This window comes from Paracoccidioides lutzii (assembly GCF_000150705.2).
Source record: "Paracoccidioides lutzii Pb01 unplaced genomic scaffold supercont2.10, whole genome shotgun sequence".
NCBI lineage: Eukaryota > Fungi > Ascomycota > Eurotiomycetes > Onygenales > Ajellomycetaceae > Paracoccidioides > Paracoccidioides lutzii.
The window spans coordinates 448,124-475,079 of record NW_015440956.1 but is presented as its reverse complement, the minus strand read 5'-3'; the positions used below and the strand labels follow the sequence as shown (position 1 = coordinate 475,079).

Below are 26,956 nucleotides of genomic sequence, written 5' to 3'. Positions count from 1 at the left end.
TGGGACATGCTTATGATTTGATGGGAGCACACTAGACTTTTCGACGGAAAAAAGTGATGCTTTTATGAGGCACGCTATGCTGTGTTATGTATGTCTGTCCCTACATTTTTGGTGTTTCTTCTCTTTTCTCAACCCGTTTTGTTTTTTCCTCGTGGATAGTTTATTAGTAGACAGAAAGTTATGGTATTTACAGGCTCTGTGGGAATGTATATATACTGTTTTTTTTTTTCCCTACTTTTTTCTCTCCACATTTTTCTCCTCGTTTACTTGTGGTGATTTACTCCAAAGTATCAATGTTCCCACTTCTTCCTTATACCTGCCATTGTTCATTGCTCTTCTCAAGTGGGGGGTTATGTTTTGACATTCAATCCACCCCCACCCTCGTTCGTTTTCCTTTCACACGCCGGATCTACGTTTGGAACGGGTATCCTTTTCCCAGTGCAATGATGTAACAAATCGAGGGGGAGAAAGAAGCCAGTTCTGGAAAGCATTCTTGGACTAGGATATAATGCAATGCACTGGACAACAACAATCAGGTATAAAATAAAGGCAAACTTAACCCACACCCACTTGCGATGTTCCAATTAATTCGGCACAACCTCAGCAGCAGCCACAGAATAGCAGAATAGCCAAATGGCAAAGGAGATGATTTGTCATTGTGCAAGGTTACTCTGCCTGGTGCTTTTATTCGTCTCTTTTCCCTCGACCCTTTTCCTGACAGCCGTTCCACAGGCTATGGTGGTGAAGATATCTAAAGAAAATTCCAAAGGATCCGTATTTTCTTGTGTCATTGTACTAGACTCGGGACGGCATACATGGGTAGCTTACAGTGTAAAATTGTATATTCTCTATAACTGCTTGTAACTCCAGACCCTGAGTGTTTGAATATATGTCTCTCAATCCTGACCTCAATCTTTGTCATTTTGTCCTAAACCCGGAATTGACAGTTGACAGAATGGCAAGCTTGATTGATTGCAAAGGTTGCTAGCAAACTACGAGAACGACTTATATACGGGTGGAAAATAGGTCACGTGCCGGAAGTGTCGACCGTGTGAACTGGGTGGATGGAGTGTACTAGGTACTTGTATCCCTGCCGATGGCCTCAGCAAATATAAGTCACAGGTACTCGGTCCCCGTTGCCCCACCATTGCAACCGATCGCAGAACCGCCACATACTTGAGACTAATTATTCAACTACAAGATTCGTTTTTTTTTTTTTTTTTTCTTTATTACACCTACAACTGTCGGATAAATTAATCTGTCTGGATTCTTTTAGCCGGTTTATTAGAAGACCGGTCTACACACATCTCCATCTCTCTCTTGATATACCTTCAACTTCCATCCATCTCTCTCCAATCATATATACACATACTCCTCATCAACCATGCCTTCCGCCCTCGATCAGTTAAAGGCCACTGGCACGGTGAGTTGCTTATCGCCACTCTGTTTATTCCCACAAGTTCTAGACAGATGATTGAAGAGACTGCGTGGAAACTGACTTTGTCCTCTATGCACTGCTGTACAGACCGTCGTCTGCGATTCTGGTATGCCGTCATCTCAATCTCCAATCTTCTCTGTTAAATTCAACTGAAGCCATGGAATAATAGCTGATATAGAATTTCCCGCAATCTAGGTGACTTTGCAAGTATGTGTCACCACCCTGCTTTTTGGTTTTTGACAATATCTGCCCCTTTCCAGGAGCCATGGACCTTTGCTCTGACGTCTTGAAACAGCTATCGACAAGTACAAGCCTCAGGATGCGACTACCAATCCTTCACTGATCCTTGCCGCTTCGAAGAAACCAGAGTACGCCAAGTTGATTGATTCTGCAATTGAGTATGGGAAGGTACAAGTACGTGGCGAGAATCCCACGTAGGGTGATGTGTCTAAATGCTCAGAGCTGGAAGAGCTGATAGGGATGGAAAATAAATATAGGGCAAGACTCTTGAAGAGAAAGTTGATGCCAGTCTCGATCGGCTTCTGGTTGAGTTTGGCAAGGAGATCTTGCAGATAATCCCCGGCAAAGTCTCGACTGAAGTCGATGCGCGCTTCTCCTTTGATACCAAAGCTTCCGTCAACAAGGCTCTTCACATCATCGAGGTATACATGTCTATATGGTCAACAATCTCTTAATTAGTTTCAATGTTCACCTTATTGACACATGCAAAAATAGCTTTACAAATCCGTTGGCATTCCCAAGGAGCGAATTCTGATCAAGGTCGCCTCGACATGGGAGGGCATCCAAGCAGCTCATATCCTCCAATCACAACATGGCGTTAACTGTAACTTGACATTGATGTTCTCTCTAGTCCAGGCCATTGCTGCTGCTGAAGCTGGTGCCTTCCTCATCTCCCCCTTCGTTGGCCGAATCCTCGACTGGTACAAAGCTGCCATGAAGAAAGATTTCACCCCCGAGGAAGACCCTGGTGTGAAAAGCGTGCAGAGCATCTTCAACTACTACAAGAAGCACGGATACAAGACTATTGTCATGGGTGCCTCTTTTCGAAACGCTGGAGAAATCACCGAATTGGCTGGATGCGACTATCTGACCATTTCGGTACGTCATCTTAACCCCCTCTCGTTACATATAAACATCTACCCCCAAGAATAAGCGTGATGACTGACATCTGCTAGCCCAACCTCCTCGAAGAACTGTACAACTCCACCGCCCCTGTTCCCAAGAAACTCGACGCATCCAAGGCTGCTGCCCTTGATATTCCCAAGCGCACCTACATCAATGACGAGGCTCTCTTCCGTTTCGACTTCAACGAAGATCAAATGGCCGTCGAGAAGCTGCGGGAGGGCATCTCCAAATTCGCTGCTGATGCAGTCACGCTAAAAAAGATTCTTAAAGAGAAGATTGCCGCATAATTAATCTTTGACGAGTGACAATGATACCATATATAGCCAAAGGAAAAGAAAAAAACTGAGAAATTGTTTCCCAAATGACATCAAGATTCCACGTTGGCTATAAATTGAGCAGTGGCTTCTGTGTCGTCTTTTCAATTTGCATTATTCTTAATATCCGAAATAACATAAAACGATTTCCACGAACGGCAATTTTGGGGGTTTGGGTACCGTTTATGGCTTATTCCTTTTTAATGCGCAGGGGCAAAGTAAAAATTGACATCGGATTTTTTATTATCATTATTATTATTACAATGCAAAATTTACGCAGGTAATTAGCTATCCACCCTGGTACGTGTTGAGATTTGCATCTGAAGTTATCCTGTATATGGAGAACTACCCAGCAGAATTTGACTCTTATCTCCTTCCAACTCCGCAGTTACTGTCCCTATACCATGATAGATAGCTACCTGGATACACCTTTTCCACTTACGTACATGGCGTTAACTGTTCCTCTCTCTCACCATTCCTCCCCTCTCTAGCCCATCCTTTCCACCTCCTTCACCGATCTCTAGTTTGAGCTACTATCTCGCCAGCTCACGGAGAATTTTTATGAAGGTATTTGAAGAACGAGGGACAATTCAAACACACACTTTTTCCCAGAGGAGTTGAAGCGGGAAAGGACCCGAGAACGGAGAGCTGAATAAAAGAAGGCTCTGGTAAATACTAGAGGGAGATGTAGGAGGCGGTGTGGGAGGCGGTTCTTCCGTGTCTTTGTGGTTGCACACATCTTCCTCAGGAAAGGGGCAGGGATGAGAGGAATGCGATCATTTTGAACATCCTTAGGTAGTATAGTTAATGCACAAGGCAAAGGCAAACATCCTTGCAAGGAGGTAGAACAGAATATTCCATAGACCTGCTATCTAACAAATTGCCAACTACCAATAGGTATATAATCCTAACTCCTGTCTCTGTCGTCCATATATTCCCGTCTGCTTCGTCTGGCAAGTAGTGAGCGCGCGTAAATGACACAAGCAGTAATTAATTAGTATCCTGAAGAAGGTTAAATCAAAGGAACCGAAAGATAAACAACACTGCTCAAACGCACTTAGCTACACAGCGAGGGGGGGGGAAAAAAAGGGCCATTTGCAGCAAAATTGAAGCACCATGAGCAAAATTCCAGTACCCAAAACCGACATGCCCGATCTACCGCTTAACAACCGAAAACTCCCTATACCTAAAATGACTATCCTGCTCTGTAGCCCTGGCCGCCATTTCCGACATCAATTCCACTCGCAACCGCTTAGCCTCCTCCATGCTAAACGGAAAATTGATATCACTGCCAAAAACCATATCCACCAACTCCTTCGGTAACTTCTTCAACGCCCCCGTCGACTCGAGATGCTCTGTCCACCAATCGCGGCGCTGCGGGGGAATATTTGCTGTCGAAATGATGCGGATGTGCGGGTCCACAAGGAAAAGGGAGAGGATCTTACAGTGACCTGGTCGTGTCTTATCGACCAGCTCGAAGGGTTCCACACGGTGCTGAAGCGTGTTGGGGAAGGTTAGGAGGCGGCCTTCGGAGCACTGGACGCTACCGGGGATTTGGGTGGCGGAGGATAAGGTCTGTTTGCCGAAGATTTCAGGGAGGAATGTGTTTGGGTCTTCACCGCGGGTGTCTTTAATGTGTGGGTTCGTATCGCATTGTTGACGGAAGCTGATGTAGCTAGTTGTGATGTTGTGGTTATCGTAGTAGTAGAGGGCGGTTGCGCAGATGTGTTCATTCTGTAGTGTGTGAGGAATTGATGCCGGTAGATGTTGGATGCCCTACCTGGGATTCTGTTTAGATAGAACTTACAAGCTGACCCTCAACATGCCAGGAGACGCCGTCATATTTGGGTTTCTCGGGGGTAAGATGGATATTTTCAAGTTTTACTATCACTTGAAAACCGGTGTTGCCGTATTGCTTTTTTAGATCAACTGACCCAGGGGACAGTGACGGTGTCATTGTCGGCCCAAACCTTCTAGGTTCGGGTAATACGTATCCCGATTTGGTCACTGATCGTTTCGGTTTTTTGAATCCATCTCCATCTTGACCGGGGGATCTGTGCGAGCTTTCCTTGATGCATATATCGTAGTTAATCCGTCGAGTGTATTCGGCGCTCAGAGACGACAAAGTTCTATTCCATAACGGTATTGCTCGGGAAACCACCTGCTCAATCGTTCCGTATAAATCTCGATGTTTGTTAGGGTGGAGGTTGTTGATGTAGCTTGTTATCCGACAAGGCGGAGCAACAGATGTTGCGGCAACTTTGGATGGGTCCTTAGGATCCAAGGAGAGATAAGAGCCCTTCTCGTCAAAAAATGTAACATTACAAGGTAGCCATTGGAACTTTTGACTGTATATCCTATCTTCCCAAAATTTACCTGCCCATCCGGAATGGCTATCCAGCTTTTCGTCAAACACCGTGTATTTGCTACGCGGAACTGGAAGTGTTTCTCCTAGGCCGCTGCTGGGAATGCAATCATCAAGTCCTAATATCTTCTCCTTTAAGATACGTGACCGGCCATACACCAGGGGGAAAAGCGATGGGTGAACTAGACCGAGGACCTTTTTATCTGTTGAAGGATGATAATCCTTGAGATTCTCGGGCACATCTTCAAGTTTGCGAACCCCCGTTCTCAACGACTGGTTGACAGATATCGGTACAGCAGTGTCGGATTTTACCACTCCTCCATTGAATACATCCACAAGCCCATATTCGTGGAAAATCCTTGTTTTGTAACGAAGTTCATCAATTACCCACTTCGCCATGGCTTCAGAAATGCCATATTCTCCTGACAGCATTTCCTTGTGCCACTTATCAACAACGCCATCGTCGGATACCTAATAGTAAAAATAAATAAGGATTTGTCCATTGTGTAATCCCAACTAATGGCTAGGAGAGGCTGGGGCGGATGGGTGGCACAGGTATTGAAAGACAAGATCATGACGAAATATATCTCACAAAAAATGATTTTTGGGTGTGTTAACATCCGAGAAATGTCAGTGAACAGAAAAACTACAACCTTTACATTCCAGTTAAGTCTATCTGTGATCTCATTCATAATATGGACCATCTTATTCTCTCGAATCGTTAAGGCTGGGTATCTGCCAAGTCAACAACTGTCTCCCCCCCCAACAGGGAAATGCCATTACCTCAAGGTATCATCAAGAGCATCCTGATAGCTCAATGCGCTGGGGAATCTCCCGCGCGGGATGCCTTGGATGTGAAGGATACGAAGCCCTGACGGTCTTCCATCAATGCTGGCACGCGGCGTTGAACCGGGCGTGCCCGACGGTGTTGGTTCCCAGTTAAGGGGGAGTGTAAAGCCCGGGAGGCGAAAACAAACATTGTCTGGCAGGTCGTCCTCCCAGTCTAAGACCTGAGGAGAGTCAAACTCACTCATTTCGGAAAGCACAAAGATAGAAGATGTTGACAAAAGCGAAAGATTCCCAAGGAATCGATGTAATAGAAACAAGAGGGGTAAGAATCAGTCTAGCAGTACTGGGATAAGCGCAAAAGTTAAATATAAGGGGGGAACTAAGGCAATTTTGTTGGTTTGGTGTGTGCAGGCAATTCCACCTGGGCGGGTAGTTATCCATCAGCGCATCAATCTCGCGGATGTCATTCTCTTCAAATCGACCCAAGGTCGGGGGGAGATGCCAGCCAATCGCAGGATTCAACAACCCCGCTGAGAAAAACCGGAAGGAAAAATCCTATTGTTCCCCAACTGCAGGGATGTTACGGTATCCCAACACCAGCCTTGAGCCACTTCGTGGAACCGTCAATTGGAGAAATTCTCATCATATCGGGCGCAAAACACATCGCGATAAACATCGAAATCGTTTCTGCCTGATCGTGGCAATAAATGATGTAATGTGCCCAGAAGGGGTATGAGAATCATGATAATAATAACTATGTGTTGTCCTCATCAGAGCTTTTGGCCTTATTTGCATCAAAAGCTATCATTGTGACACAGTGGCACGAAGGTTTGTTACAAACAAGATGTCCCTAGCAACACGGCGGTCGTATTCTGGCCTTTGAAGGAGTCATCACGATCAGACCACGTTATTGGTGATATTAAATACGAATTTGACGTGCATGGTGTTTTCTCGTCATCCCAAATATAGAGAATTGAATGGAGAAAAAAATCAAAATCCAAAAAAAAATCAAATCAAATCTATCCGCATTTAAATTTAAAAAAATGGTTTGTTGATTTGAAAACTTCTCACTAGGGCGCGGGGCTTGGTTTCCCGCCACAGGGGATGTTTGCGCCCCAATTCATTCTTCATCTCAACCTATGAACTCACAGTCACATGAGACGAAATTGATAAAACCCACATAGTGCCAAACATTTGCACCATGGAAACATCATGCATACTTCAAAGCTGGGACCTGGGAAGGGCCTGGGAACCTCCAAATGAGTCAGCTGTCAACCAGTAACTATTTCCATTTCGGAAAGTGTTCCACTTCTGCACAGAGGTGCCTTAGGGGCCTGGTGACAGAGTGTCTCGAGCATGCATTGAAGCAGGACTTGGTCAAACCAAGGTGTGATCGGCCGAGATGTAGCTCAAAATATCTTCAAATGGATCCAAGATGGATGTTTCCGGCATGCGGGCATGGATCAGCATTGCTGTGCTTTATTCCAAACTCGAATGGCTCTGCAAAATATGTATATAACAACAGAGCAGACACAGACAGACAGCAGGTTGAGTGGAGCGTTGAAGTCTGCAGACGTTCTTGGAGGTTGTTGTTTTCATCCAAGAGCGTTTGACTCAGTCGGCTTGCCAAGGCCTGGGTGCTGATAAAGCATAGCACGTGGAACTAGTTACGTCATCCCACCGTCGTTCCTCGTCCGGGATCTCGGGAGGGCGGGGGATGAGTCAGCTATGCCCCTCACCTTCCCGGGCCTGTGTGACCTCAACAAACCACCGCTTAGTTAGTTAACGAGTCGTTGTTGGGGGGCGGGGTGTGATTTTCTCCGAGGCCAATTCTTCTTAACTCTCCATCTTCTCATCAACCGTCTCCTTCTCTCTCACAGCCAACCGATATCCTTTCCAATTTCCGATACCATCTACTATTTTGCCAAAATGGTCAAGGCCGGTAGGTTGTCTTGTTTACATTTCTTTGTGCTCGGCTATTCATTCCGCCATTCACTCTGGCTACTGGACCTGGCGCTCTGCCATCCATCCATTAGAATCCAACCCAATCATCTGATCGAACAGTCTTGCATTTTCATCCAAGGTCCTTTGGTTCCAGACCAGAAACAGTTATCTGGATCACGCCCTGATGAGCATATTTCCCAAGCAGAACCCATGCCCTCATTCCTGTGGTTTCAGCCATGCGCTCCCTTTTGTTTTTTTTTTTTTTTTTGTTTTTTTTCTTTCTTCCTTTCTCTTTCTTTGGCTCTCTCTACAATAAAGTTGACTCATTAACCTCCAAACGGGGCCTTCTCCTTGACAGTCGCTGTTCTCCGAGGTGACTCCAATGTCAAGGGCACTGTAGTCTTCGAGCAGGCTTCGGAGTCTTCCACAACCGTCATCACATACAACCTTTCTGGCAACGACCCAAATGCCCTTCGCGGCTTTCACATCCACCAGTTTGGTGACAATACCAATGGCTGCACATCTGCCGGCCCTCACTGTAGGTGCCATTTGCTTCCCTTTGCTCTCCACCGGATGCATGAATCTATAAATCCACTTTTCCAAAAGCTAATTTCGGCTACACCAATAGTCAACCCGTTCGGCAAAACCCACGGTTCTCCCTCCGATGCTGAGCGCCATGTTGGAGACCTAGGAAACATTACCACTGACGCTCAGGGAAATGCTTCTGGCACCATGGAGGATATCTTCATCAAGCTCATTGGCGAACACAGTGTGCTTGGAGTAAGTCAAGCCACTATACCAGATTTCCATACCGGGCAGATCAAATATATATGTATATATATATATATATATAAATAAGTAAAATGGTGAATAGATATACTAACCAGCAATTGCTTTTGCTTTCAACAGCGCACTGTCGTCGTCCACGCTGGCACTGATGACCTTGGAAGGGGTGGAAACGAAGAATCCAAAAAGACCGGCAACGCTGGTCCCCGCCCCGCCTGTGGTATGTATCTTATCTCCCAGTTCTTTGCGGATAGACATGTGTATGGGATCTTGAACTAATTCGATGTTGGTTTCCAGGTGTTATTGGTATTTCTGCATAAATAACCTCAAAACGATGTTCATGTCAGGAAGGAAACGACGGAACTAGGGGAATTAATTAATTCTAACCTAAACTGCCAAATGGAAAGAGGAGGTCCCTAAAAAGCATACTTTAACTATTCCCCACGTCTGGTTGGATGAAACAATCACTGTGCATTAATTCTAATTCTATTCGTATCTCGATAGAGAATTGCTAGTGATGATTGGACGCTTCCCGCCTCTTGTATTAGTTGAAAATTCAAATTCACCTCACGAATATTAAGATTGCCCTGTGGACCCTCCACTTAAGATCTAGTTCTGCTCCCCCCCTTTTTTTTTAAAGAAAAAAGTCCCACTGAAAGTTTAAGCACCCGAGCTTTGTTATCTCCCAACGTTGGTATTGCCAGCAACGGGGAAAACGCGCCAGAGTGAAAAAGGTTTCAGAAAGGGAATGGTGACATAAGAAACCCCCACCCAACACGCAAAACTGCAGTAATATTGTTACTAATAGTGATCAATTTCCTAATATTGCTTGCATCCAATGGAGGTCTAAGAACGCTTTGAGTTTCATCTAGATCCAAAGCTTGAATTTGGGGGTCCGTGAAAACGTTGGGGCTGGTGTGGTCAGGACTAGTTAGCCAGTGGTTCGCAGTATGGGGCCGAAGTTGCCTGTCGCGAGAAGAAGACGGCAGCAAGGAGATCAAACATGCAGAAAGTTCATAAGGCACCCTAATTCCCCGGCGCCCAGTCACGAAGCAACTTTGTTGGTTGGGGCTTGGAAAATGGAGAAATTCGACAAAATACTATCATTCTATATACGCAACTGGTGTTGTCATTTTCGTTGCAGCAGTCCGCAACAAGGCTGAAGTCGAACACCCGCAGGCAACGTTATGTATAACACAATTCAAGACAGCTTCCAAGTTTGATAGTATCAATTCAGGCCACTTGGGTACATTCACCATACCATTTGAAATCTCACAAGTCTAATACACACATCCACGTTTGTTTGGCCCACAGACTGAAGCGAAGGAGATGGATGTCGACAATTCAAACCTGCGAAGGTGTCTGATAATAGTTGCTTCTAAAGTCGCTTTGCAAGGGAGCGGATCACTAATCATCATGCTTCTAGGTCTCAACTCATCTGTATGGGATATTAGCCGTCTCTTGTTCTGACACAATGGAGACCACTCCCTGGAGCCGCCAGTGGCAGCATTGCAAAAAAATGTCCAAGTGGTTTGAAGTTAAAATAAGCTTGTTGTGGTCAGGCAAGTTGAGTTGAAACGGACCATTCGGAACCTAAATCATAAGTTAACGCATCCCGGTTGAAGCCCATTAAGTCGGAGAAACAACCACAAGAAAAATCAACATTGATCTTTTTCCAAACTGGATGGCTCAAAGCTGCATACATATCTCTTCTTCGATTGATCCCCGCCTCCGCAGTCAGTGGATTTCTGCCTACCCCGTTAAAAGTCATTCGGAGGGCCAAGAACAGCAGATGGAACTATCTTGATGTTAATCTGGAGTATTATTTGGTATTTGCATAGGCTAACCTACTCCCAGGTTTATCTCGTTGACCGCACCGGAGGCCCATTTGGAATCGTATTATTAGCTTGATCGGTTGGTTTTACTGTTCAAGACCACTGCACGAATGATAGACTGCGAAATCTTCCACACGGAACCGGTGGCCGCGCCTATGCGTGATCCAACTATGCGGAGATGATACCATATCATATATTGCCTGCCTTTTATGTGTCTTCCGTATTATATTCAGTTTATCATGATCATGTCCCAGAGGAAGATGCGCATCAGCACAGTTCCATTTAGAAATCATATATTCTCTATCTATCCAAATATGGAAACCCTTGTCATCCACGACTTTTTTATACTTGTGGAGTCGAAAAAAAAAAAAACTAACGTGGCTATGCGATAAATCCAGAACCAAGAGAGTTTAATCTCCCGATTCGCGAAGGGGTGCTGTGCTCAGCAATATCTAATGTTCCGGTTTCATAGTTTCAACATTGGACTTTTGTCCGGATATCTTGCCGCGCTAAGGTAATCGTTCAATGCATGAAAACATTGGAGAGCATGTTTTATCACACTATGATAATCATCTAGCAGCCCAGAATCATTCCTGAACTTTCTTCACCCTCTGACCAGAGAGAACCAGAGCAAGTTTTGGGAAATCCAACGACATATAATGTGTCATGACTTTTGAGATGCAGAATCGAAACGAAGAGCCAGGGCCAGGCTATACCCAATTAGTTCGTCGCCCTTTTGAAGGGATTTTCCACGACGTATTTCACCATTTACTCGGCCACTTCGTAATACCACACCAATTTTAGTATGGGGAATTACCTAGTTGTGTTTGTCTTGCTTGCCTAGAGGTAGTCTCTCATACTAAATTAGTGTGGATGGTACAAAGTGGCCAAGGAAGTGGTGAAATAAGTTGTACTAGTTTACTAACTAACTAGTTAACTAACTTAGTTAAACGTAGTTACGCTTTATGTAATCTCAGTGGCACTGAGAAAGCATCATACGGTTTTCTGCATCTAATTACTGCTGAACGTCGGGCATGTTTCGCAAGGACCCTTGCAGCTTCGCCACTACAGTACCTTGGGCTTAGCTGCTTACACCCAGCTGTTTGATTGTTGTCGCCTACTCAGGCACCATCTAGGAGCGTTTCTAAAGTTGTATTGTCTCTCTGGGTCTCAGATAGGGTCTATTGCAACATCAACACAAAATCAACTTTGTAACATTGTTGAGACAGACAAATGGAGCAGATGACGCGCTCTTGATTTGTCTGCGGAAAGGAGTTTTACTTTATTATTATGAGGGAAAGTGGATTTTGACTGAGAATGCGGATCAGTCCGAATGAAAGAGCAATACAGGGAAGTTTTTGCGCGCTCCCAATAAGTTGCAGGACACAGACGAATTACGTTGTCAATAGTGCTCCGTATCGATGCTGCCATTGATAGGACGATCAAGCCACAGCCTCTTGAGAAAAACAAGTTGACCCGTCGATCCCCCATCCACTCAACGGGAGCTTGGAGCTCCCCCTCCAAATCAAAATTTAAGGCGCGGACCTCGGAATCAGTTCTGGGCAGCTTTAAGAGAAACAACTAGTAATTTATTATCGGTGACCCAGGCATCCAGATTATGCAAGGCTGTCGTACACTACGTTATTAATATTATGGGCTTGATCTGACCCTGGAACCCGCCCAAATGGTGCTGGTCTTGATTTTTTTTTTGCCAATTCAAATTAAGAACTAATAAGCATGCGGTCTTCTTGGATGCGCCACAGCCATGGATTGGCTGATATCTTCCGTGCACTGAACACACAGACCTGTTTCTTCAGATGGTTGGCGGTTGGGTTTTTTGACTCTCGTCCTGACCTCTGGTGGTTCCACTGCTGCACCGTCAGACCCAATTTTTGACTTCCTGGACATTTTTGCTCGTTAATATGGTTGCTGCGGTTCATTTATCGAGGTTAGGCGTGGAGCATTTGATGGGATGATATTCCCCAGACCTTAGCGCCCGAAGTCGCTAACTTGGCCTTGAGGCGACCTTTATTCTAACCAGTTGCTCGCCACCTAAACCCTCGCTAGCCCATCTCTCGACAATCGCGATGGAAACCCCCAGCTTCCATTGTCCATTATACATGCAGATGGTACCAGATATCGACTCTGTCCCACTCACATCACCTCAAAACAATGTCAACAACTTGAAATGGGAAGAAGACCAAGAAGCTGGCTCTCAGCTGCAACTGCTGCAGGCCGTACCACAGACATTGGCCTCGCCGCTGCTCCTTCGACACCAATCTCTTCAAGAACAATTTTCACGACCTCTCTTCCCACCCTCTTTGCAACCGCGAACGAGAGTTCTACCTGGACTTCAATCTCATGGTTATCATCCGTTGCATATGGAGAAAGAAACTCAGCCAAATCAGTCCTCAGCGAAGCGCTCGGGTTTGGGCTACACCCTGGCCTGTCTGAATTGTCGAGTGAAAAAGATCAAGGTCTGGAACACAATCATACTAGAATGTGTTTCCTTTCGCGAGTTTGATAACGATCAATATAAAAGGGAGTTGCTGACACACCGTTACTTTATAGTGTCAACCGGAAGACGGCGGGTGTGACAAATGTAAAAGACTGGGAATTTCATGCCCTGGACCTGAGTTTGATGAACGAAAAAGGTCCGACCCCACATTAGCAGACGCTTTCTATACAAATGATAACATTTAGCCTTCAGACCATCTTCCAAGCGCTATATTCGAGAGCTACACAGTCAGATTGAAGATCTTCAACAGAAACTTCGTGAGATTGAATTCCAGAGAAAGGTCCAGGCCCGTGAGATATTAACTCTGTACGAGCTCAATCAATTTCCTAGCTACCATCCGTCGTCACTCCCCAAGACACCTCCTGGCAATATTATTGCCTGTCTCTGTGATGGTAGATATCAACTCGATGGCACACCGAGATATGCTGGTCCAACATCTAGCTTGCACCTGACTCTCAAGGAGGATGATAAGAATGAGGTCTGGTCTTCTGTTGAGGCTTGGAAAGAGGGGACTGCAGGATCGTCTCAGAGCGGTGGTTTTGAGGTTGATCCAGACACTCAAAAGTATTTGCTAGACTTATATTGGAAATACCAACATACGGGGCTACAGGTCTTCCATCAGACCGCCTTCGAACGCGATATGGCAGCCGGGAAAACAAACTTTTACAGTAAAGCCCTTCTTTACTGCATCATGGCATGCGCGGCAAGAATATCTTCTCGACCAAAAATACGTGCCATGGTTCTGCCACCCATTAGGATGCCCGGTAGCAGACAAGCACCTCCAATGGCCGACCGGCAATGTTTATTTGCTGAAGCCTCGAGGTTACTTGAGGAGGAAAGAAATCAAGCCCCTCGGATCACAACGATACAATCATTGCTATTGCTATCCGTTATATACTGTTCATTTGCCGACGACATGAAGGGTTTGTCACTAACAACGGCTGCTTGTCGCCTAGCAATTGACATGGGCCTTCACCGCGATGTGTCAAAGGAAAATTTTACACAACTTGAAATGGAGGTACGCCAAATTACTTTTTGGGGTTGTTATGCCTTCGATCGGTATGCATCCTATCCCTCGATCTCGATCTACCTAGACACAATTACTGATTGTTTTGCGTGCCATATGTAGACTTTGGAGCCTGTATCTTGGTCGCGCCCCCTATTTGAGACTGGATGAAAGTGTGACTATCGCTCGACTACCGAGTACGGATGTTATACTACCCTTGCACTATCTTATCGCTGGTGCTTGGGTCTCTCTGTTGGAGCTGGTCGGATTCGTCGTCGAGTATTTGTACGTCTTGTATCTGAAACATTAAACTATATGATCGAAAGCTAATCTCGCTCTAGGAATAAATATGAACCCACCACGGCAAAAATCAATACTCTAAGTGATCAACTTACCACTTGGTATCGTCGTTTGGACCCTCAGCTACATTACAAGAGTGATGGGCTTCCTTCAATTGCTATTCTGCAGTATGGATATCCTTTCGTCCTTAAAATGAAACAGAGCACAAGAAACTGACATTACTCTCCTCTTGCATCTTAGCATGCAATATTGTGCAGCTATCATCGTCCTATACCGCCCCCTTGCCGGTTTTGGAAAAGAGGACTCGCAAAAGCTACCGGGAGCGGACAAGTTTCGAGGCATCTGTATAGCACATGCCATCCAAATCACCACATACCTCACAGACTACCGGGCCTATCATAGAAACGCGACTACCCTAAGCGGAGTAGGCCTGCACATCATTGAAATGGCTAGCACAATTTTTATTTCTGACATCACGGAGCGGCACAAGACTACCGACGTGAGCCAAGAATACTCCTACTTGGCCATTTGCGTAAAAACCCTCCTAGAGTTAGAGCAGACATTCCTAGTCGCAAAGAACGTCCGCAAAGTTCTCAAGAAAGTTTTCAATCTGTGCAATCTTGACACGGATCGGATAAAGCAGATACTGAAGAACCCGAGCTGCGATCTTGAGTCTTCCCCCGATGACACTACAAACACGAAACCCGGACCCACATTTGAAAACAATGATAAAGGCGAGGGAAAAATCGATATGCCAACACATGGAGATCACCACTCTTCCACGGAACCTCATATGTCCTCTCAAAACACTGCGCAGATTCCAGACCTTTCATTCCCCACAATGCCATATCCTCAGTTCCCTCAGCAAGAGATCTTGTATACATATATGACACACAATGATATGTATCAGTTCGGATAGTGATGACTTTCCTTTATCCGAGCAATTATGAATAGGGCGTCACGGAAAAAAGAAGTGGGGGTACAGCATAACGAATTGAATAATGGATGCTCATCGCCGTTCCCTCTTCTATTTCTCTCCGCGTATTATTTCCTTCCGTTAAAGTACCCATCGATTCAAACCCTCGTTTGTCCAACACCTAAATTAGAGGTTCACTAATTCCAACTACGAATTGTGGGAGGTATTCAGCTCAGTTCTTCGTATATCCACTATTCTACTAGGTTATTATTGGAGTCATTTCGTTGAGATGAGCATCTGTTGGTAGTGGTGCATAGTTGCAGCACGGGGGGGCGTTTTCCGATGTTTGGTGGCCTTTCGTTTTCGTTCATTTCATCGGTCAGTTGTTACTTACCAATTTTTGTTATTAAACTGGATCCATGGATATTCATCCCTATTCGAATATATACGTATAAAAAATTCCTACAGGCTGAATGTTACGCGAATGATACGCTCCAGAATTTCGTGTATGGAAAATTGATATTGTTCACTTCAGCTTCGGAACCTCGGTAGGAAGGAATTGTGAGCGAAATACCGCTGTTGAAATGTGAGAATTGCCCCTCTTTCATTGCGGGCCATCCACAATTTTGGAGCATCCCTTCGCTGCAGCCAAAAACCAAACTAATCCGGTTAATCATTCAAAGAAAGTTTAATGCCGTCCAGTAGCTAGCTCCATGATGCTTTACTTTGGACAACCCCGCCATCTATCCCATCCTCAGCAAACCCAAGGCTGCGGATTCATATGGCGAGGCGGAAGAACCTCGCAGGGAGTCCTACGACCTCAAGATGGTTTGGATATCAGGATTGCGATGTACGCATGTTTATATACACTCTACAATGGAGATATGCAGAACAGATTTCGGGCTCGTTTCTCATCACGAACACTTTGTATGTGAAACCTGAGAACCGGGCTAACTGAGCCCTAGAGATCCCGATAGCGGTAATCGATGATCCTGTCAGAGAGCCCAATCGAGTGCAGAAGAGGATGCATCTTGCGGTTGCACACGATGCATGTTCTTCCGTGGGTTGGCAATTTTATAGTTACACCCCACTTACTGCAGTATGACATGAAGCATGCATCTTATCAGAAAATCTTAGGACTTGTTAAGTATACAATACTGATAGAAGCACCCGTATCTCAATGTTTTCAAATGCAAAAGCCAGCATCTCAAAGACGGTGTCCAGAGATCAAAAGAGATTTTTCCGAGATTCCTACATTCTAGTCAGCCTCTGACTATAAAATTCTATAGAAAATACTCTCCTTTTTTGAGAAGTTAAATGGGCTAAGTTTAATATTGTTTCCACAACAGGTTACCTTCTCCAACCTTTCATCATCATCATCATCATCATCATCAACCAAAAGTACGGCCTTACCTTCAATGTCTCTTATGTCCACTCTGTAGGAACATTTCAATCCTAGATCTCCAGAGCAATGAGATAAACTAGGATTAAACCTTCTTAACCCGCTGCGCTGATGAACGTTTTTCTCAGACAAATGCACCAATTCATTGATAATTTGGAGAAAATTAGAGGTCATACGATTCCACAGCATGAATTCAACTGTATAGTTTATAACATGTCGATTTCAAAGTTATATTTAAATATTTTTTTTTTAATATTTTACATCAGTAAAATTCTTAAATGATATTATTTATATACAACTTTATAATTTAAATATTTAGTAGATAAAGAATTATAAATTTCTTATATAACTTTTGTTTTAAGAAATTTAGAATTAATTATTTAATTTAATTTTACAAAAATATAAATAATTTTTCTTATCAATAAACTATATCAAGATGTTAGTTTTTATATAAAATAATAAAAAACTATGATATTTATTTAATTAAACTAGAATTTAAATATTTTATAGATTTCATTTATAAATATAAATTAATATATATAATTATTGATTTTATCTCAAAATAAAATAATATATAAATAGATATAGAGTAAAAAACAAGTTTATATATTTTAAATTTTATAAAAATCAATAAAATTTATTAAAATAAATTAAAAAAATTTAAAAATTTAAATTAAAATTTTTTAAAAAAAGTAATAAAATATTAAAAATATAAAAAATAAAGTAATATTTTAAATTTAATATCTATCAATTATATATTTTAAAAAATATATATATTTTTTTATAAATTAATTAAAACTTTTTTTAACTTAATATTAAATTTAAAAAAATATTTATATTCAAGTTTTAATTATATTATAGAAAAATTTTTTTATTTTATTAATAAAAATTTTTAATTTAATTTTATTTTATATCTTATATATTAATTATTTTTTTAAAAAATATATTTAATTATTAATATATAATTCTTTAATTTATTTATTAATATAAGATTAAAAATTATTTTTTAAATTATTTTTAAATTATAATATTAATTTTTATTATTATATTTATTTTTTACTTTTTAATATATTTATATAAATAGATTTTTAAAATAAATAAATTTAAATATCTTTAATTTTTAAATTATTTTTTTTACTTTTCTTTGAATTAATTTAAAATTTATTTAATTATTTTAAATTTTAAATTTTAAAATTTTTTTAGTATTATTTAATTATCAAAAAATATGTAAATGTTTTTAATATTAAACTCTAAAGTAATAATTTTATTAATTAATATAAAAATTTTTAAATTTTAAATGTATAATTTTATAATTAAAATTAATTTTAAAATATATTAATAAAAATAGTTTTTAAATATTTTAATTTATTTTTTAAATTATATAAATATATTAAAAATAATTCTTTTTTATTTATTTTTTATATTTAATAAATATGAGTATTTTTTTAGAATGTTTATTAATAAAGATATATATTAATAAATTTAATATTTTTATAAAAATAAAATTTATTATAATTTTTATTTTTTATATTTAAATTTAATAATTAATTTTAATCATTATATATATTTTATAAAGTTAAAAAATAATATTTTTTTAAAGTTTTTAAAAATATTTATTTTAATTTAAATTTTTTTAAATATTTTTCTAATATATTAAATAAATTTAATTTAATATTTATATAAATAATATATTTATAATAATATATTTTAATTTAGTAATTTAAATTTTAATAATATTATTTTAACTTTAATTTTCAATTTTCAAATATTTATAATTAAACTTTAAGAAATAGTTTTAAAAATAATATTTTTTAAAATTTTTATTTAATTAATATAATATCTTAATTTAATATATAAAGTTTAAAAAATATATTAAATTATATTTTTTAAATATATATAATTTTTCAATATTAAAATTTTTAAAAATATTTTTATTTAGTAACTTATAAATATATTAAATTTATATTTATTTAATAAAATTTATTTTTCTTAAAAAACTTATTAAAGAAAGTAAATATAGTAAAATAAATATATAAAATATTTTAAAATTTAATTTATTTAATAACTGCTATAATTTTATTATTTATATAATTTATTATTATAATAATTTTTAAAGATTAATATTATAAATATAATATTAATAATATCAGTGAAAATTTTTATTATAAATAAATATTTAAAAAATTTATAATATATATTTTTTCTTTTTTTATTAAAGAAAAATTTTTAAATACTTTAATTTTCTAAATTGACTTTATAATATTGTATTCAAGATAATAACTTTTTGATTTTATTTTATAAATAAAGATTTTCTGATCTTATTCTCAGAGTGAAGACTTTTTAATTTTATTCTCAAAGCAAAGACTTTTTGACCTTGTTCATAAAGTAAAAAATCTCTAACATTATTATTAAATAAAGACTTTTAGATCTTATAAAATTTAATAAATGAATTCATAAAGTAACAGATGTGTTAGTGAATACAGCTTTAGCACTTTCTTTAAACAAAATGCTAAAGACTATTACTCTGGTGTTTGTATTAACAATTTGGAACTGCTTAATAAAGTGCTGAACAGTGGTTTTTATAAGATTAACTTTATTTATCAAGATCTTGCATGGTATATTATAATTAACATTTATTTCATGATGCAAAAACTTGATAAAAATCTTTTCAATAATCTCTGAGGCTGCTCATGTAACTGATCACTTAGTAATGTAGTTTATGACTGATAACTAATTCAATAACTTTTATTTGATATATGCAGTAGAATTTCTATCAGATCAACACTTTAACATATAAATAATCAAATTGTCTCTTTCACTTGATGCTGTTCCTTTTAATATTTTATTTTTTGTCAATAACTCTTCACAACTTGATAGCTCAGACACTCTTCACTGAATTTTTTAAATGTCAAGAAGTTGTGAACTTTTCAAATAATTGAACTTCTTATACATATAAATCAACAGATTCTGCCAGATCAGGGATTTTATATATGACATGTCAGTGTCCTCTATATCATGTAATACTCAGAAAGATATTCCTTATCAGTGAATGTAATCTGTACTTTTAAATCTCATTTAAAGTGAACAATAATAATAGTAATATCTAATTGAATATTTTTATAGAACCGGTTGCGGTGAACCTAAAAAGCTCTGGTCGAATCCACCAAACCCCACAAAACTGTCAAGCTGGCCAGTACAACACTTTAAACACTTCACCTCTCTCACATTTTGCTCCTCACCTATTCTCCTCGTTTTCAATTTTCTATTCTCTTTATACCATAGTCTATCTGTCATTTCTCTTTTAAAAGTATATCCTATCGCTGAACCCTCACGATGCCTCTTCTCGAAGCCCGTGTCAAGAGCATTCTGTCGGGCGACACTCTCATCCTGACTCATGTCACCAACCGCAGCCAGGAACGGACTTTGAGTTTGGCCTACGCCTCTGCCCCGCGGCTACGTAGAGAAGGTGACGAGGTAAGCTTCAATCCCTCGCAGGAGAGATCCCTCTTTCAATGCCCCATTTACACGTTCATTCCTTTAGTTACTGCTTCCTCAACCGTCCCGCATATGGCCATTATCTCTCCAATTCTTCGCTAACTTCTAGTTTTTTTTTTAATGTGACACAATTCGTACCCATAGCCATTTGCCTTTAAGTCTCGAGAATTCCTGCGTGAGCTGCTTGTCGGCAAGGTTATCCAGTTCCAGGTGCTCTACACCGTCCCCACTACGAAACGGGAATACGGTATCGTGAAGCTCCCTAATAACCAGGAGCTACCAGACATCTGCCTGGCAGAGGGATGGGTTAAATTGCGCGATGATGTGAGCAGGCGAGAAGAGTCTGAGGATACTGTGGTGCTATTGGACAAGCTGCGAGGTCTCGAAAGCCGTGCTCGGACGGAATCAAAAGGGCTCTGGGCATCGACTGGCGGGCACATCGAGTCAGCTTACGAAGTGGCAGATCCGAAGGCATTAGTTGAGAGTGAGAAAGGGAAGCAGATCGACGCAGTTGTGGAAAAGGTGCTTAGTGGCGACCGTTTGTTGATAAGACTATTGCTCTCTCCAGAGAAACATCTTCAGACCCTGGTTGTTATTGCGGGAATCCGTGCTCCAGCTACAAAACGGACCAATGCTGATGGTACGGAAATACCAGGTGAACCATTGGGAGAACAGGCTCAGCAATTCGTGGAGCTCAGACTGCTTCAGAGGAAGGTTAAGATTTCACTGCTTGGTGTGAACCCGCAGAACCAGCTTATTGCCAACGTTCTCCATCCCAATGGCAATATTGCCAAGTTCGTTCTAGAGGCTGGACTGGCAAGGTGTGCAGATTACCACTCTACTATGATTGGGAAAGAAATGGCTACCTTACGACAAGCTGAGAATGCGGCTAAAGAAGCTCGGAAAGGGCTGTTTACCGGGTTTGCTGCCCCCAAAGGAGGGTCTGCTGCCGCCCAAGCGGACTTCGTTGTTAGTCGCGTGTTTAGTGCAGATACGATTTTCGTACGGTCAAAGGCTGGAAAAGATGAGAAGAAAATAAGCCTCAGCAGCGTCCGGCAACCAAAACCATCCGACCCCAAGCAGGCGCCATTTATCGCGGAAGCCAAGGAGTTTTTACGCAAGAAGCTCATTGGTAAACACGTCAAAGTCAAGATTGATGGAAAAAGACCTGCATCAGAAGGGTTTGAAGAACGTGAGGTTGCTACAGTTATATCAGGAAATACGAACGTGGCATTGCTCCTCGTGCAGTCCGGTTACGCTTCTGTCATCCGACATCGTCGGGATGATGACGATCGCTCTCCTGAATACGATGCTTTACTACAAGCGGAAGAAACTTCTCAGAAGGAAGGAAAGGGAATGTGGTCTTCTAAACCACCAACAACAAGAACACCACAGGACTACTCTGAAAGTGTACAAAAGGCTAAGGTTCAGGCCTCTGTGATGCAACGACAGAGGAAGGTTCCTGGTGTAGTCGATTTTGTAAAATCTGGCTCGAGATTCACCATCTTATTCCCAAAAGATAATGCCAAACTCACTCTGGTGCTTGCCGGTATCCGTGCGCCGAAATCAGCAAGAAACCCAGGAGAGACTTCAGAACCCTTTGGCCAAGAAGCCCATGACTTTGCCTATCGGAGATGCATGCAGCGTGATGTCGAAATTGACGTAGATACCACTGACAATTTTGGCGGTTTCATCGGCAGCCTATATGTCAACAGAGAAAATTTCGCCAAGGTTCTCGTTGAAGAGGGCCTTGCTACTGTCCACGCCTACTCTGCTGAGCAAAGCGGGCATGCTGCGGAGCTTTTTGCAGCGGAAAAGAAAGCTAAAGACTCACGGAAGGGCCTATGGCATGATTGGGATCCAAGTAAAGATCTCGAAGAGTACGAGGACAATTCACTCAGCGCAATCAATGGTGCAGATGATGGCACAGATGCCCTCGAGCGAAAGAAGGATTATCGCGACGTAATGATCACAAACGTCGACGAAACAGGGAAACTAAAAATCCAGCAAATCGGCGCGGGCACCACTGCACTCATCGAGATGATGAACGCCTTCCGAGCCTTCCACCTAAATAAGGCCAATGATGCGCCGCTAAGTGGCCCACCCAAGGCTGGAGACCTAGTCGCTGCCTGCTTCAGTGAAGATAATGAATGGTACCGTGCCAAGATCCGGCGAAATGACCGGGACGCCAAAAAGTCTGACGTTGTCTACATCGATTACGGCAATTCGGAAACAGTCCCCTGGACCCGTCTGCGACCACTGACGCAACCCCAATTTTCCACGCAGAAAGTTAAGCCACAGGCGTCTGATGCGGTTCTCTCGTTCCTGCAATTTCCTGTCTCTGCTGAGTACCTGCAGGATGCAGTGGAGTATCTGGGTGAACGGACCTTTGACCGGCAGTTGGTTGCTAATGTTGATTATACAGCGCCTGAAGGGACGATGTATGTCACTCTGCTGGATCCATCGGAGTCGAAGAGTCTCAAGCAAAGCATCAATGCTGATGTGATTCGTGAGGGTCTCGCGATGGTTCCGCGCAAATTGAAAACATGGGAACGGTCTGCGGGGGAGACGTTGGCGTATCTGGAAAAGTTGCAGGAGGAGGCTAAGGAGGGGCGGAAGGGGATGTGGGAGTATGGAGATCTGACGGAGGATTAGAGATGTATTAAGTGGGGGGAGTTATTGTGGAAGGGGATTTGTATTTTGGCGACGTAGAATTGGGTATTTTACAAGGGATCAGAGAGAAATATACCCTGAGCTCAGGATGCCACGACGACAACTTGACAGATGAGTGAGGACGCTGATTATCGTTTACGTTTCGCAGGGAACTACAGAAAGATTCGAAGAACCATGTTCAAAATATGCTTACGGCTATTATTAGACTGTCTAACAATAATGTCCGACACACCGTTGATTCATATCAACATCTCAGCAGAATTTCTGGCGCAATTGGGGTTCCCTGTTGAACCCTTCGGAACGACCAGGACCCTCCATAGCATTTCCGTATAATTTCGGGGTATCTATCCCCGTCCCTATCTAAATTTCTCCATCAGGCTTAAAAAGTAGTTAAGACATATTACACCGAATGACAATAATTAATTGTGAAAGACATAAAAATGCTTCATTCTTTTTGTGCTCTTATATTACGGTGCCTTTATCCATCTCACTTTTTATTGAAGTCTCTTACATACCCTCCGGCACCGTTTGCCGTGCTTAGCTCTTTGGCACAGCAGCCAATCGAGCGGCCTAAATGCAGCCATTTCTGCCGCAGTCCAGCCTCGTGCTTCAGCTAAAAGACGGGGCTGCCATTGAGATTAGGATCTTTGCTAAAAATCTCCTACGAAAGACGCCGGGAACGCATAACTAGTTAACAGGTTAGTTATAGTTAACTATATCTCCCATTACTCAGCCCTGCTGACAGAGACCAGGACCATGTAGAATTCTGGACGACCGATTCTTCCCTTTTCTGCTTCTTCTCCTTCTTATCCCCCTTTTCTTCTCTTTTCTGGATAGATTTCTCTTTGTTTTTTCTCTCTTGATTGTTCCCAGATACCCTTCAACCTCCTGTTTCATCGGCCAGTTCTGATACATCTGGTCAGCTACCTCGCAACTACAGACTAACAATAAACCTAATATAAACCAAGAGAATACCAATCAGAAAAGAAAACAGCATAGGGAGACAAAGCTTGTAAATAAGTAAAAAGAACCATGACCCTCTCACGAATACCGTCCCACCGGTCCAACCGAAGCTGGCACTCCAGAAAAAGCACCCATTCGCTTTCCAATTCCCACTCCCAGTCCCATTCGCACATAAATGGACATCCCGAACATCACCCACCACTCACCAAAACGAAGTCCCGTGAGGCCGCTTCAGCAAAGGCCAATCATGCATCTGCAGGGAACCGTGACGATGAGCTCGATCCACTGTTGGGATTTGAGAACCACCTCTCCCCGCAACAGTCCGAAGCACTGCAGAGCCTCAAGGCGGAGTTGATAGAGAAGAAGCTCTATACGGAAGCGCATGGTGAAAATCCCGCCAGCCACGATGATTCTACTTTGCTGTATGCTCTACCTACTACCTACCTACACCTACACCCATGGCGAAGGAAAAGGAGGTGAAGGAATGCGGAAGTTGTTTTAATGGACTCTCTTTTTATTGTCTCGGAGAATTACTTTCGGAATGGGGAGGTTTGGGTCGGAAGATTTTTCAAATACAAAAGAGCTATGGACTAACATAGTTTTCGTGTCTACCATCATATAGGCGATACCTTCGTGCGCGTAAATTCAATGCGCCTGCTGCCGTTGCCCAGTTCCAAGCGACAGAAGAATGGCGCGAGACGAACCAAATCGATGAGTTATATGAAAACTTCGATATCGATGCTTATGATGAGGCACGGAAAATGGTCAGGATACCCACGTTTTCATATCTATAAATTTTTCCTTTCCTTTTGCTATTCCAATCGAATTCTCATTTCGTCCGGTTTAATCCAATCTATGAAAATAAATCGCTCCATTGCTAACCATGTCCCCTGGGTCCATAAAATTACAGTACCCGCAATGGACCGGCCGCCGCGACCGTCGCGGAATCCCCATCTTTGTCTACGTGATCAAGGACCTAAACAGCAAAAATATGACCGCCTACTCATCCTCTATCTCGTCGGGAAAGACAGCCGCAACACACGAATCTTCCACGGTGCCCGCAAGGCTCCTCCGTCTTTTCGCGTTGTACGAAAACAAGAGCCGGTTTGTGATGCCCCTGTGTAGCGCTCTGGATCGGCCGAATCCGGAGTCCCCGATCGTGAATACGGTGAATATTGTAGATATTGAGGGCGTGGGGTTGAAGCAGTTTTGGAATTTGAAGGGACACATGCAGGATGCGGGTGCGTTGGCGACGGCGCATTATCCCGAGACTTTGGATAGAATATTTGTATGTTCATTCCCTTTGTTTTTTTTTTTTTTTTTTTTTTTTTCTTATTCAATTGTCCCTGTGTCATGCTGGGTTCACCCTTACCTTTTCCCATCGACTCTCGCCTTTCACTTGTCATATGAACCACAATTCAGAGCACTTGGACAAAATCAGTCACTGTCAAGTTTGGCACAAGACAGGGATGGAGAAACCATTCATTCATTATATAAGATAAAGAAATTAAAAAAAAAAAAAAAAAGAAAAAAGAAAAAAGAAAAAACATCCCAACTAACCATCCTATCTATGAACCCAGATAATCGGCGCCCCTGTTTTCTTCCCCACCGTCTGGGGTTGGATAAAACGGTGGTTCGATCCAGTAACAACATCGAAGATCTTCATCCTCTCCGCATCCGAAGTACACTCCACCCTCCGCAACTTCATGGAACCCTGCAACATCCCCAAAAAGTATGGCGGCGAGCTGGAATGGAATTGGGGCGACATGCCATCCCTGGATGAACAGGCGAAGGAGCTCGTAGGCGCTCTGGCACAGATTGGGCAGAGGGGGGATAAAGACATTCCTGCCACCAATGACACCGCTTTGGGTGATACGAGGGAGGGATTTTACAGGGGGCCTGTTGTATGGAATGGGGAGACGGTGGAGGTTTTTGGGAGTGTCGATGGGGTTGAGCGGAGGAGGACGATTGTCATTCCGCGGAAAAAGCGTGTTGATGGCCATGGCGGTGCTGGTGTTGGTGCTGGTACTGGTGCTGGTACTAGTGCTGTCGCTGGAGATGGAGCTGGTGACGCAGAGAAAGAAATAGAAACAGTGGTGAATACGGTGGAGAGGGTGGATTCCATCACCAAGGGGCTTTCGGCTGTGAGCATGGACAATGAAAAAGTTCCAGAGCCAGCAATTGATGATAAAGCTGCACAGGTTGCTGCAACGGTATGAGATTTGAACATCTATCTGATATCTGATATATTCGATTGCCAGTGGAATCGTGTGCAAATTTCCCTTGTTTGGATGACTGTCCTCTGTTCTCATCATCGCTCATCGCGGCCACTCCAGCGTTTTTGTTCTACATTCTCATGGTTGCTTTCAGATAATTCTTTCAACACCAATGTTGAAGCCTTTTTCCCTTTGCCCGTTTGTACATACCCGTATCCTATTCCGGTTTTTTATGTTATATCAATTTGATTCTTTTTGTTTATATCTCCCCTGCTGCACTCCTAGACTAAAATTACACTCCCGCTGCGTTCATTTCATTTTTTGGCCTTATTGACAGCATTTCCCCCATATGATTGATGAACTTGTCGGAAATGAAAGAAATTCCCCGAAGGACGGAGATATGCAGCAGCCCATCTCGCATGTTCCCTTTGTCTAATGAATATCTGTCTCCTTCAGAACCTTACATCTACATAGGATATACGAAGTCCAAATGACGCTTGGTTGTAGGTAACTAAAGCCTCTAAAAAATGATTACATAAGCCTCACATGATCAAACCTTGGTATATCTTAAGCTAACCGCTTTCGGGAAAGCACTGCCACTTGCCGAATCGGGAAGACGGCAAAGGCGCCGGTCTTTGCTCCTGCCCATTTTCCGCGCCTTGACCAAATCTCAGTTGTTTGGTCCTTTTTTACATCTTTTTCTCTTCTCTTATGAATGACTCATTTCTTCACTCTCTTTTCGATCCTAGCAATTGATTAAGACAAGTCAAGTCCTCTACGGCATCTATTTCGGCTATGGCTGATGTCGCTGCTGCCTCTCCTTTGCCCAAAAAGCGCGGTCGCCCTCCAA

At 42.0% G+C, this 26,956-nt stretch overlaps 7 protein-coding genes across 7 annotated transcripts; 5 read left to right on the top strand and 2 right to left on the bottom strand.

The window, feature by feature from the left end:
* Window positions 1–1,384: 1,384 nt before the first annotated feature.
* Window positions 1,385–2,871, top strand: PAAG_04166 (transaldolase; the record flags this gene model as incomplete). Its single annotated transcript, XM_002793848.2, has 7 exons — window positions 1,385–1,423; window positions 1,526–1,544; window positions 1,634–1,645; window positions 1,734–1,852; window positions 1,936–2,100; window positions 2,174–2,557; window positions 2,635–2,871. 7 exons carry the CDS (start codon window positions 1,385–1,387, stop codon window positions 2,869–2,871), a joined length of 975 nt encoding a protein of 324 aa, XP_002793894.1.
* A 1,182-nt stretch (window positions 2,872–4,053) lies between these two features.
* Window positions 4,054–6,297, bottom strand: PAAG_04165 (hypothetical protein; the record flags this gene model as incomplete). The annotated part of the gene is made up of 4 exons (XM_002793847.2): window positions 4,054–4,632; window positions 4,706–5,734; window positions 5,923–5,998; window positions 6,047–6,297. 4 exons carry the CDS (start codon window positions 6,295–6,297, stop codon window positions 4,054–4,056), a joined length of 1,935 nt encoding a protein of 644 aa, XP_002793893.1.
* Window positions 6,298–7,981: 1,684 nt separating this feature from the next.
* Window positions 7,982–9,061, top strand: PAAG_04164 (superoxide dismutase; the record flags this gene model as incomplete). Its single annotated transcript, XM_002793846.2, has 4 exons — window positions 7,982–7,994; window positions 8,355–8,534; window positions 8,625–8,776; window positions 8,906–9,061. 4 exons carry the CDS (start codon window positions 7,982–7,984, stop codon window positions 9,059–9,061), a joined length of 501 nt encoding a protein of 166 aa, XP_002793892.2.
* A 3,284-nt stretch (window positions 9,062–12,345) lies between these two features.
* PAAG_04163 (hypothetical protein) lies at window positions 12,346–12,525 on the bottom strand (the record flags this gene model as incomplete). The annotated part of the gene is made up of 1 exon (XM_015845187.1): window positions 12,346–12,525. One exon carries the CDS (start codon window positions 12,523–12,525, stop codon window positions 12,346–12,348), a length of 180 nt encoding a protein of 59 aa, XP_015699413.1.
* Window positions 12,526–12,704: 179 nt separating this feature from the next.
* PAAG_04162 (hypothetical protein) lies at window positions 12,705–15,360 on the top strand (the record flags this gene model as incomplete). Its single annotated transcript, XM_015845186.1, has 6 exons — window positions 12,705–13,094; window positions 13,189–13,271; window positions 13,328–14,194; window positions 14,265–14,426; window positions 14,483–14,608; window positions 14,682–15,360. 6 exons carry the CDS (start codon window positions 12,705–12,707, stop codon window positions 15,358–15,360), a joined length of 2,307 nt encoding a protein of 768 aa, XP_015699412.1.
* Window positions 15,361–20,092: 4,732 nt separating this feature from the next.
* PAAG_04161 (hypothetical protein) lies at window positions 20,093–22,909 on the top strand (the record flags this gene model as incomplete). Its single annotated transcript, XM_002793843.1, has 2 exons — window positions 20,093–20,233; window positions 20,399–22,909. 2 exons carry the CDS (start codon window positions 20,093–20,095, stop codon window positions 22,907–22,909), a joined length of 2,652 nt encoding a protein of 883 aa, XP_002793889.1.
* Window positions 22,910–23,959: 1,050 nt separating this feature from the next.
* On the top strand, window positions 23,960–26,109 carry PAAG_11816 (hypothetical protein; the record flags this gene model as incomplete). Its single annotated transcript, XM_015847396.1, has 4 exons — window positions 23,960–24,312; window positions 24,513–24,654; window positions 24,801–25,178; window positions 25,471–26,109. The coding sequence occupies 4 exons, from the start codon at window positions 23,960–23,962 to the stop codon at window positions 26,107–26,109; spliced, it is 1,512 nt and encodes a 503-aa protein (XP_015702988.1).
* Between the last annotated feature and the right edge of the window lie 847 nt (window positions 26,110–26,956).